Raw genomic sequence first — 12352 nt, forward strand, 5'->3', positions numbered from 1 at the left:
CAGAGCGGTGAGATGATACTTGGCAACAGTCCTGACTGCCGATTTGTGGAGTGTGTCAGAGTGCGGGGGACTGAATGGGAAGAGTGGAGGGGGTGTGTGTGTGAGCGTGTGTATCCGCCCGCTCAGCTGTGTTGAAAAGCTGCCAGCGTCTGGTCGACTCAGCTGGGTCTTTTTTATCTGGTCTGTTGGAGCGGTGTCAACAGCCTGAGGGGATCAGCCTGGCCTGGCATGATGAAGTCTGCCCTGGTCTCCAGGCAGCTCCTTGGATAAGAGCACACCATCATGACGATCAGTGTGTAAAGTATGGCAATGACAGGTTTTTTCACATTGGTGCCTCACATCTTAATGTGTCCCGTCATGGTTCTTTAATACGAGAGATCTGGGTAAACTCCTTATTAGGCAAATTTCATATTGTGATATTGATAAAGCTGAGCTGCCAGTTTATTGGGAACAACTACTTAAAACTCATGCACTCGGAATTAAGAGTCATGCAGTAAACCAGCATGACAATGATAGCATATATCCATATGACAATATGGTACATTTTCTTTACATTCAACTGAGAAATCATGCTTACAGATAAAATAACTAGCTGATTTAGTAGTGCATTAAAATGTTCGCTTAAGTCTAGTATTACCAACGAGTGCTGCTCATTGATACATATGTAGCTGTGTCTGAAAATGACCATAAATATTAAAGGCTAGACTACCTCGTAAAAATTAAAAAAATCTAATAGTTGATACTTTATTATTGCACAATAGTCATAGTAATGTAGTTTTAGTCACTGCCAATATATTTTAAAGAATAGCTGTACTAAATTGATATATAATGGTTTGACAAACTTATTAAAAATAACATATAACACTGATGATCAGTGCAATAAACTGTGAGAAAGTCTTCGCAAAATGTAATCTTTGGTTCAACAAAAATTTGTAAAACAGTTAGTGTGACCATGTCATCACAACTGAGTTACACTGAAAATCAAATATAAACACAGAATTGCCTTACCATGGTCTCTTCCTTACCTGTCAAAGTGACTGTTTGAAGAAGCGTAGTATTATATACATAACAGCATTGTCTGGTGGCTCCTCATCCTAGTTACTGCAATGTTGGTAGTGTTTTAACTGTGCCAGCTTGACTATTATCTAATTGCAGAAAAGAAAGGAGGAGGAGCAAAGGTTGTAAATGTTTCTATAGCTGAGAGGTGGAGAAATCCTTCCTGCTAATAGCTGGTGTCCTGCTGAGTTGTGGTGGCGTCAGAGCATCACTGGGCTGTTTCAGATGGAACCAGGCACAGTCATCCTGGCACAGCTACAATGAAGCCCACATTGGCAGAGGGTGTCATGTAATGACAAATTGGCATTGAAATGGCATTTGTTTGTTTGACATTTTTGGAAAATGTATTTAAATGAGAACGTAAAGTAAATAGTAATACATCATAACATTTGGACTTCTCAGAACATAGGTGCTGTTCAGGAACAGACCGTCTTTGTTTATGGAAACACTTTAGTTAATGGCCCGACATCATTTTGCTGCTGGCCAACTATTGATAGGGTGTAAATAACTGGTGGGGACAGTGCCTTGTAATCCTGCAGACAAAGTTTTAAGCATTATTAAATACGTATTTTAAACTTGAGAAATCATTGATTAAGCTGAATTGGGATTTTCAAATAGCTTGTTCTGTCAGTCTGGAAAACTAATGCCATTAAATCGTTTTGTTGACTCTTCTATCATATTTTTGTTTTTCCAGATGGGCCTGGGCAGCAATGGGAGTCCGTTTGGGGCTCAGCCCTACAGTCAGGGTGCCACAGGGCCAGGCCAGCAACTAAATCCTCAGCAGCAGCTCCAGAACAAAGCTGCCCTCACTAACAGCCTGCCACCTTTCCCCAATGAGCTGAAAGGGGCCGCTGTCACTAGCGTGCCAAACATGGTTAGTAGTTAGTCAGACATTGTAATCAGACATTTCCACATAGATATGAAGGCAGCATTAGTCTGTAGGATGTTTTGGGCCCTTGAATATAACTTGATGCAGCTATGGAGCTATGATCAGAACATACACATTGCTATTTAGGTATTTCAAATTACTAATAATCGTAATGTCATGATTAATAATCATACTGTGTGACAGAGTGTCTTGATGATTTTTTAATTCATGCCCAGCCTTTCAACCTCTTACTTTTTTCTATAATCAGTATTGCAGTATTGACTGTATTTCACAATTAACTCCAGCTGCTGAAATTGTACTGCTGTTTTTTAATGTTCATTCAGTTGCACCAGATCTTGTGTGATGTTTTACATCTCGCTTTGGTGGGTGTGCATTCATTGATGATCATTGCTAGTTGACAGAATCTATAATTGGATGGCTATTCTGCTACTTTAGATCTAACTTTGTTGATTGGTTGGGTAGTCACAAAGAACTGAAAAACTCTAATAACTTCATAAGATAATAGAGACCACTGAATAAATATGGAGGCGGTTTTGCTATTTGAAGTTTAAAAAAAAGTGTTAAGGTTTATCACACACACAAATCATGTCTCACTTCATGTTTATTAAAAAACATGTTAAACATTTTAAAAATGACTTGTGGAGAGAAATGATCAAGTGACCCTGAGCAAATTATTTAGTCTGCAAGTATGCCATTTTTTTACTCAATAAAAACCATACTTTTGTTGTATAATGCTACTTTATTATTTGACAGTTTTATTTTAACCCATTAAAACTTTGACCTGTATCTTTTTCTTGGTCCCCATGTAGCAACTCCAGCAGCAGCCTCAGCAGCAGTCAGCGATGCTCACCCTGGCTGGTGGTGGAGGTGTGGCAGTGCCTTCAGCGGGCCCCACAGCCGACCCAGAGAAACGCAAGCTTATCCAGCAGCAGCTGGTCCTGCTGCTTCATGCACACAAGTGCCAGCGACGGGAACAGGCTAACGGGGAGGTGAGAGCCTGTGTCCTGCCTCACTGCCGCACCATGAAGAACGTCCTCAACCACATGACCCACTGCCAGGCTGGAAAATCCTGTCAGGGTGAGTTGGAGTATTTTAAACTATCAGATGAAAAAATGAACCTGATCATGTCCAGATGTTAAAACGTTTGTACGATCTAAACTTTGACAACAGTCAAGTCCACAACAATGCAGAACATTTCTTAACCTTGATGCAAGTTTGGTCAGTCTTGTTGTCAGTCTTGAGCCGCTAAAATGTTGTGTGTGTGATACTTCACAATTAGAAAATACACCTTTTCTGATTAAAGCTGCATATTTCAAAGATTTTGAATATTATAACCAAAAAGACAAGTTTATACAACTTTTTAGTTGTACTATACCAGACTCAGCTTTATTGGTTGTGTGTGTTGCAGTGCGTTGGCACTCAATGTGCTTTGTAGTCAACAAGATACAATGCATATCTAGAAAACAGCAGGTGAAAATAACACCTACAACATCATGTGAAATGGACAAGCAATAAAACATCTCATTTATAACATCATTAGGTAAAAAAGGTTGGGGACTCCCTAATGGGAGAGGTGTACAGTGTGTGTTGAAGGTCATCAATTAAGATTAAATGATGACATCTTCAGTATAGCACAGAAATGTGTTTATTGATAAAGCTGCACAGTGATAATCACGTAAATAAATTTGTACAATAATACTCTGTTAGGGTAATATTTCTTAGTAGCAGCAGTTACTCCCATATATGTCATTCTCAACAATCATAGTAATTTTCAGGTACAACTTCTACTAGTTTATCTTTTTATAGTCATTTTAGCATAATAATAATCTCCAAATACCTATGATCTCTTTCTTTAATTAGGTCGCTGTATACTCAGTCTTTCTTATTGCACTTTGCATAACTCCATCTGAATATATCTTTTGTTTTATTACAGACTGAATGTGTTGAAATACAGAATGATACTTGAAGTCTGGAAAGTATGTTTCCATTCAGTTGTTGTCGTTCATGCTATGTTGTCTCTAATTAATCCAGACTCAGCACTGGGTGATTTCCAACCACTGAGAATACACTCACCTCCTACCTGCCTGCCATCGTGTCTTAGTTTGCTGCTCCTCTAACCACCAACATCTTCCTCTGGATTGCTGATATCATCTCTTTCTATCTGCTCTTGAACCCCCTGTGCCTCTCCTTCCTTTTTCAACCCCAGCATCGCTGTGGTGAAGAATTTCCCCTCAAGCTGCTCTGATTTAAATTTGGCTCCATGACATTGCTCTGCTCTTAGATCTGAATACTTAAGTTACGTTTCAAGCCAAATATATTCAGAGGCTAAGGAGGAGTCTGTGTCTCTGCTCCTGACAAGTCAGCTCATTTCTTTTTGCTCACAATGTCTGGAACATAAATAAACGTGGAGAACCGCATTCCCCACCACATGATTATCCTTCCTACAATTTTAGCTTTATCAGATGTCTCCTGGCTTACCTCATTTTCACCTGAGGGACCCTGGTGTATGCAGTAGGACTATAATGCTTGGATTGGCTTTGGACCTGAATCAGAGGCTTTTGCTTTTTACTGCATACTGAATAATAATAAAAAAAAAACACAGACATGATAACACTGCTATGTTTGAGTCTTATGTCTTTGGTGGTACATAATACAATTTTATTCTGTTTATTTGTGCATAAACCTCAGCCGTATAGCAACTGTATATAAAGCAGCACTTTGAGGTGCCAGGCAGATAGCAACGCTGATTTTAGTCTGCTTGTGATTTCGTGAGATTAGCTGTTAGCACATTAGCCTGGCCACATCTGAAACGAAGCGCTTCAGTTTGTTCAGTCACGCACTGGGAAATATGGTTTAGGTTCCTGTTCCACTGGGCCACTTCCAAGATTGGAAATAAATGCATTGAGCTGTATCATAGAGATGTATTTCTTTTCTCTAGATTCCCTCATTTACTCTCTCACATCTGGTTCACCTTTTAGCATTTTTCTTCTTTCTCTAATTGGACCTCCAGGCTCATTTAGTTACATTTATATAACCTGTTTTTGTGTATGGTATTATTTTCATATTTTCAAGCAGGTTATGAAAAATCAATTTTCCTACAGACCTTATGGCTTGTTTTGCCAGGACACAGTGCCAAGTTGGGCTGGGCAACTAACCAAAACAGAAACCAGTAGAAATAATGAATTGTATCACAATTATAAAGACTTATAGTAATAACAATGCACTACCTGTCAGCAAGTTCTTTTGTCCTTTTTTGTTGGGTTCAAACAAAGGGGTCATATCTGAATTGTTCAAGCTGGCAGTTTAAAGCAAGTCATTTACTGAGATGTTACGTGGACTACAGGTACAGATGCCACATTCGTCATGTTGATACATTTTTAGTTCATTACGCACAATACAGAACAGTATAAAACTAAATGTCAAATCTGTTTGTGCCATCGTTTCTTTGTTACCTGTGAAAATGTTACAACCCTGCTATTGATTTCAGGTTATAACACGCATAGGTTTTGTTGAGTGCATGGTGGTGACCAGATTCAGGAAACTGTCAGCATAAAGATTTTAGACCATCTGGTTCACTTTCCCCATCTCCCGGTCTGTTTTTCTCTGCAGTGGCTCACTGTGCGTCATCCAGACAGATCATCTCCCACTGGAAAAATTGCACACGACACGACTGTCCCGTATGTCTGCCGCTGAAGAACGCCAGCGACAAGCGCACCCAGCAGCGTAAGTACAAGTAGCAAGCTCTGGCCCCGTTGTTGCTTTCCAATATCCAAAACGCTCAGTGGAACCACACACTCACTGAAACACCTCCAGTGACTGCTGAATTAGTTAGAGCCATTTAGTCATCATAATCTCTATTTGTTTTGCGAAGGCCTCAAACTTTACCTCATTCATAATAGTCAATCATCATTAGTTATATGTAAGTTGTGATGCTGGGCTTCCATAGCCCATAGGACAAATTTAGATAGAATTAAACTTGTTTATTGCTCTACTCAAGTAAGCAAAGGATGCTTGTTTTGCCATTCAGGCCAGTCAGATGATTTATGTCTAGGTTTGTCTCCACAATGGCTAAAAGCACTTGATTAGTAAGAGTGTGGTCCTGCTGGGCTTGTAATCTCACACACAGGCAGGGTAGGAGTGCGATGGAGGGAGAGAGGGAGGAAACAGAGAAGTCCTGCTGAGCTGTTGGCTGTTTACTTCTACGCCTCACTAGAACAGAGTGACACTGGTTTTGCATCATTCTGAAACTACTTTTATTTTTTGGTTTTTCAGTCTCTTCTGTTGTCATGGCTTCAGTCTCTTGTGTGCCCTCCCATATTTTTGATATATCTCTGTCCCTTACAGGACAGTGGTTGCTGGGTTATTTGCAATTTGTTGTTTACATTTAGAAATGTTATCACCGTCTTTGTTTCTCCTGTTTTTTTTTTTTTTTTTTAATTTTAATTTTATTTTTATTTGACTGCTCTGCTCAGCATCTTTGATCACTCAGAGCATTCCAATGTCAGTCTGTCCTTGTTTGGCTTGTATGTTAAAGAACTTGATGCCAGGGCTTGTCTCTCTCCTGCCAATGCAAACAGCGCAGTATTTCTTTGTTCTGCCTCCTCTGATTTTTGTCTTTGCGCAAACTGAACGCTTTTTTTGCCCGGCCAAAGCGTGAACTCAGAAAAATATGTTAATGCTGTGTCCCCTGAAGGGAATTATGCATTTATTCAGTTCACTGCTTTTAAAGTGTTTAGCCTTACACCAGTGTTCTCACTGTATCATGCTTCCATATTATGGCTTCATCTTGCCATAGGTCAAAGTGTCCAGATGCATGTGCATTTTATATTACTTCTTTTGAAGTATTGTACATTTTCACCAAAATAGATTCTTTTCAGATTTATTGGCCTTGACACACAGTATTAACATTTGTATTTTGTTAACATGCTCTAGCTAATGCTGCATTAAAGTTAGCAACGTGGTCCACACTGCAAGCTGCGGACAGTGAAGCAAGCATGATTCTGAGTGTTTTGGACTGATGGCTCTGTCTCTCTCCCCAGCCATGCTGAGCTCTCCCAGTACAGGCCTCCAGAACCCCATGTCCTCAGTTGGTGTGGGCCAACCCAGTGCTCCTACCATCAATACCTCAGCCCCCATAGACCCCAGCTCCATGCAGAGAGCCTATGCGGCACTTGGGCTGCCCTACAGCAGTCAGGCCACCGGGCAGACCCAAACCCAGCAGGCCCCTGGCCCAGGACAGACAGGGGCTCAGAACACACAGGCCCAGCAACAACAGCAACTTTCGCAGCAGATGAGGCCCATTAATTCAGTTGGTAAGTCACACAGGCTGGTTTTATTTCTGCATTTTGTATGACGACTGTAACCAAATTTCCAGCATTGCACTCTAAGTTGATTATGTATTTACTGATTTATAAATTCCCTCCACAAGTGTCCTAAATGAGTGAATTGAAGTAATGAATAAAAACACCTAAGGAAAAGTCATTTCTGTTTAGACATGAAGCTGTTACTGGAAATGCTTACTCTCAAGTTGCAGCTTTAACATTTTACTGTTTTGAGTTTGTTTCAGTTATAGACGTGGCAGACAGTCAAAGCCATTTTGTATATACTGAACCTGCTTTTGAAATCAAGGCATTGCTGTTTGCTCAGTGTTCTGTACTTACAGGTAACCAGATGACTCTTGGAGGTGCCACAATTGGCGTGTCCACTTCAGAACAGACAAACTTGCACACAGACTCCCTTCCCAACACACTCAACACTAACAAGTCAGTCACTACAAATAAGCACACTCATGATATGTTTTCTGATTGTAGTGCAATTACATTCAAATATTCACATTTATGACAAAATGTAACTCCTCTTTTTTCCCTCCTCTTCTACTTGCAGTCAGCTGCTGTCAGATGCGTCAGCTGTGGGATCAATGGGCAACCTACCCACAGCAGCACCTGTCTCTGCCACAGGTACCAGAAAGGCCTGGCATGAGCATGTCACTCAGGACCTGCGCAATCACCTCGTACACAAACTGTAAGTTCATGCATCTGGCGAAATGACTGGTGTTCTCTTTGTTATCCATTATTGTTTTTGTTTTTTTCTTGGCTAGAAGTACAATAATGAGAAGTGCCAGAGATTTTCAACACTACTCTGTTCTTTTGTGGCAGAGTACAAGCCATATTCCCTACCCCTGACCCAGCAGCTTTGAAGGACAGGCGAATGGAGAACCTGGTGGCCTACGCCAGAAAGGTGGAGGGGGACATGTACGAGTCAGCTAACAGCCGGGTAGGTTGTCTAAATCGGTTCTCAACCAGGACATGACTTGAGCTGCTCATTTTATGACCCAGTATGATTATTATTTTCTGTCAACTTTAAACCTTCCTGTGTACAGGATGAGTATTATCATTTCCTGGCTGAAAAAATATACAAAATCCAAAAGGAACTGGAAGAGAAAAGACGTTCAAGGCTACAAAAGCAGATCATCAACCAGGCCCCTATGGCTGGCCAGGGCACCCAGCAGCCTGGTCTCCCTCAGCCCAATGCAATTGGCCCAAGGCCGCAGAGTGAGTATACATGCTTAGAAGCACAACAGAATTTCAGGTGAAATCTCAAATAGTATTTAAGTTGACATGTTAACCTACTAAGACAGAACAAACATCTTTAAAATAAATTCTACAAATGACACTTTATTGAACCCCCACCACTGCAAATCACAATAAAAATAGCTAAATGTAGCCTGGAAAAAACACATAATAGCAACAATTTAAAAAAATACAACTGTGTGAAAATTTTATATTAAGGTGAGTCAGTAAGATGTCAGCAGAGTTTCAACAGACTCAAGGATGAGTTCATTCATTTATGTTTCTGTGAAGCATAGCAGGCTGCATTCCTGGGCAACTCTGGTCCTTCTTCAGAGCCTCCAGCTTGTCAATTTTTATTGGGGACAGATGTTACATTCCCCATAATTGAATTTTATGATGTCATTTTGTGACGCCTCACTCATGCTCCACATCTTCTTCTCTTCCATCTTAGCTCTCAGGCCATTTCAGGTCTCTTGACAGGTTGCAGGCTTTTGTGTTTAAATGTTTTATCCATATATATTACCCTATATATTATGTCCTTAACTTGATTTCACAAGATTTATTTATTTTTGTTTTGTGTTAAAATAAGAATACCTGTATACCTCTTAAGCTGAATGCAGCATTGGAGGTTCAAGAGTTTTTGATTTGTAGCTGAAAAAGTGTTGGTAATAACTTTTGGTTGTTATACTTTCTTTTTGTTTTATAGATGGACCTGTTCCTCTGCCCAACATGCCAAATCAGATCATGAATCGCATGCAGGTTTCACAAGGTACGTCATGGTTGTAGCATCTTACCTGTGGTCATTTCAGATTAAGTTTACATAGAGTTAAATAAAACATGTGACTGAACTGAAAGTAGGGAAAACCATGAAACTGCTTATCACAAAGTGAGAAGTCTATAAGTTAAAGCACAGGTAAAGATAACCAAGAGACTAAAAGAAAATGGAAGATGTAGAAGAAAAAGATGTGGATGAACCAATGAAAAGAAACAGAAAGGATAATAAGTTGTGAAGATGAAGTACAATAACTGAAAGTTAGAATAAAGGAATGTCAGTGAAGCAGACCCACAGACAGATATTCAAACTCAAAGTAGCATGGAGGAAAGACAGGAACCTTGCAGCAATACTTAGAGGTGCTTGGTGCTTTTCAGCTTCATGATAATATATCATAGGTCACTACACTACTGTGTACCATGAGCTTCTAAATTGTACAAACTAAGGAAAAGATGTAAAAAGTTCACAGCTGTCTTGACATTATGTCTTGCTTCTGCTTTGTTTTCTTGTCTGGTGCTATTCAGGAATCCAGTTCAACCACATGGCTCTGCCCAACACCCAGATGTCCCAGGCACCCATGGGAGCCCGAGCTGTTTCACCCATGAACCATCCACCGCAAATGAACATTAGCTCCGTCCCAGCGGTGAGATGGGTGGCAGAGGGCGCAGACATACCACAGCATGTACATTCATATACATATATAGTGCATTCAGAAAGTATTCAGACCCCCTTCATTTTTTTTTGTTTAGATTTTATGTTGCAGCCTGAAACTACAAATGTTTAAATTCATTCTCATTAATCTACAATCCACATAATGAGAAAGTGAAAACAAAATTTTAGGAATATTTGTAAATAAAAAAAGAAAAACAGAAATACACTTTACATCATTTCCTAAATCATCAGTGTAATAAATGATCAATTTTTAATAGGTTTACCTTGTGAAATTTCACAGGACAAGTTAATTGTTTTGGGTTTTCATTTTGAAAAACAAGAATATAATAGCTTCAGGGCTACTATAGAGTTGGACTCGATAGGAGAGGATTGTAGAGGATCTAATCACACAAAAATAAATAGTTTTTTTTCATCCTCCATTCCCCATCATGCTTCCTCCTTACACTATTATTGTAGATGGAAAATACTTGTAATACATCAGTGGCAGTAATGTGATTGATCTTTGGTGTGCCATTTGGTCAGTGGAAGTACTCAAAGTATTCCTGTCAGTACTTGGAGTAACATTATCTTTTCCTGCTGTGTAGATGGGCATGTCTCCCTCCAGGATGCCCCAGGCCCAGGGCATGATGGCTGGACACGGTGGCGGCAACATGGTGGGCCAGACGGCCAGCCAGGGACAGTTTCTGGCTCAGACCCAGTTTCCTCCAGGAGCTGCTGCCGTTGCTGCAACGGCTGCCATGAATGTAACTGTGGGGCCTGGCATGGGTCAGCCACAGGCACAGGCTGCTGTCACCCAGGTGAGACATGAAGAGAGCTGAGGGGAATGGAGCTGAAGTAAACCACATGGAACATCTGATTGTTTTAGTTTGACAATACTGTCTTTTTACTGTCTATTAATGATGCTATAATGCTGCGCTAATTCCACCTAGATGCTGGAAACCTAAACTGAAATTACTTTGTCCAATCATGCTATGCACTAATTGCTCTGGAATTGTTTTCAGACCAATCACAAGGTGCTCTCTAAAATCTTAATTTGTGTGTGGTGGTGTGTTTGTCTGTGTGACATTATTACTCTGTTTGTCGGCTTCTTCTGTGTGCGTGTGTGTGCGTGTGTGTGCGTGTGCCCGTCCGCTATATGTGTGTGTCCTTCTTTCCAGCAGCAGCAGCAGAGCGCTAACCTCCCCATGAATGCACTTGGCCCTTCACTGGGCCCTCAGCTAGCCTCTTCCCAAACCCCCTTGCACTCCACGCCTCCGCCTGCTGCCTCCTCTGCCTCCACGGCTGGGGGGGCCACTAACCTGCCGCACCCCCAGCCCTCCAGCCGCAGCTCCACCCCCACTCTCCCTGGCCCTGCCCCAATCCAGGGTGCCACCCCGCCCTGCCCCACCCAGCCCCAACCTCAGGTGGAGCTCCCCGCAGCAGCACAGACGCAGCCGCTGCCTCAGCCCCCTGCCACGCCGGTGAGCCTTAGACCCTCCGCATGCCCCCCTCCCCCCCGCAAACTCCCATCCCTCTGACTGCCATATACCAGCCTGTTCACCTACATCCACCTCTTTGTCTTATAACTTCATCTTCAGCACTGTTCATCGCATCCTTCACAGTGGAAATGTTGCATATTTCTACTTTAGGGATCAGTCAAATAAAAATGGGAGGAGTTCATCAGCTTTAGCCATGCATGCAAAGCAGCAATAAAGCTGTTTCAAATACCTCGTCTTTTCTTTCTCTGCCTCTATCCCTCCCTCCCTCTTTTGTGTTTCAGCTGTCTCAGCCAGGAGCCAGTTTGGATAACCGTGTGCCCACGCCGGCCTCAGCCACGAGCGCCGATCTGCACTCGCAGCATGTTGGAGCGGACCTGCCCATTCAGGAAATCAAAACAGAGACGCACCATGACCAGCAGGAGTTTGAGGCCGCTGGCGGCAAAACTGAGCCCAAGATGGAGGTTGGTTGGAGTGGTCAGATCAAACTAAACTTCAAACAAAGGGCAGGTTGAAGGGTTAAATGGTATTTGATGGTCTGAATCGCAGTGGGTGCATCTGCCAGACTGTGTAAGTTTCCAAAATGTAACAAACTCACCCACATCACACAACTACTGTGTGAAGGGCAGGTGTCCTAAGGACCTGCTGATAATTGCCAATGAATTATCCACTCAATATTTTCATATAAAATCAAGCTTATATAGTTTGAATAGCTGGACATTTCAATTTTGTAGGATCCATTATTTCAAGATTTCGCACGTTCTAACCTTTGGCATTGTAAATCTTATTTATTTTAAACATATACCTAATCCATTGCTCTCAATAGCCAGTGAGCTTATTTCTTCACGGCTGTCATCAGCATCAAGCAGTTGAATACATCATGACGCCTGTTGATCAAGCACCAAACCATTGTTTCTCA

At 41.5% G+C, this 12352-nt stretch overlaps 1 protein-coding gene across 4 annotated transcripts in view; it reads left to right on the forward strand.

Annotated features, from left to right (window-relative positions):
- The window catches only part of crebbpa (CREB binding lysine acetyltransferase a), a 39513-nt gene that overhangs the window by 13611 nt on the left and 13550 nt on the right, over nucleotides 1-12352 (forward strand). Inside the window, exons 3-15 of one of the 4 annotated variants that reach the window (XM_026302462.2) lie at nucleotides 1751-1930; nucleotides 2755-3022; nucleotides 5555-5668; nucleotides 6985-7257; nucleotides 7608-7707; nucleotides 7829-7966; nucleotides 8101-8218; nucleotides 8325-8496; nucleotides 9221-9283; nucleotides 9811-9929; nucleotides 10543-10755; nucleotides 11116-11418; nucleotides 11718-11897. In XM_026302462.2, the coding sequence (XP_026158247.1) occupies nucleotides 1751-1930; nucleotides 2755-3022; nucleotides 5555-5668; nucleotides 6985-7257; nucleotides 7608-7707; nucleotides 7829-7966; nucleotides 8101-8218; nucleotides 8325-8496; nucleotides 9221-9283; nucleotides 9811-9929; nucleotides 10543-10755; nucleotides 11116-11418; nucleotides 11718-11897 (2241 nt within the window). The remainder of the gene's footprint in view (nucleotides 1-1750; nucleotides 1931-2754; nucleotides 3023-5554; nucleotides 5669-6984; nucleotides 7258-7607; nucleotides 7708-7828; nucleotides 7967-8100; nucleotides 8219-8324; nucleotides 8497-9220; nucleotides 9284-9810; nucleotides 9930-10542; nucleotides 10756-11115; nucleotides 11419-11717; nucleotides 11898-12352) is intronic. The other 3 variants (XM_026302463.2, XM_026302465.2, XM_026302464.2) reach the window with 3 other exon arrangements.

Source organism: Mastacembelus armatus, chromosome 1 (genome assembly GCF_900324485.2).
Source record: "Mastacembelus armatus chromosome 1, fMasArm1.2, whole genome shotgun sequence".
NCBI classification, from domain to species: Eukaryota; Metazoa; Chordata; class Actinopteri; order Synbranchiformes; family Mastacembelidae; genus Mastacembelus; species Mastacembelus armatus.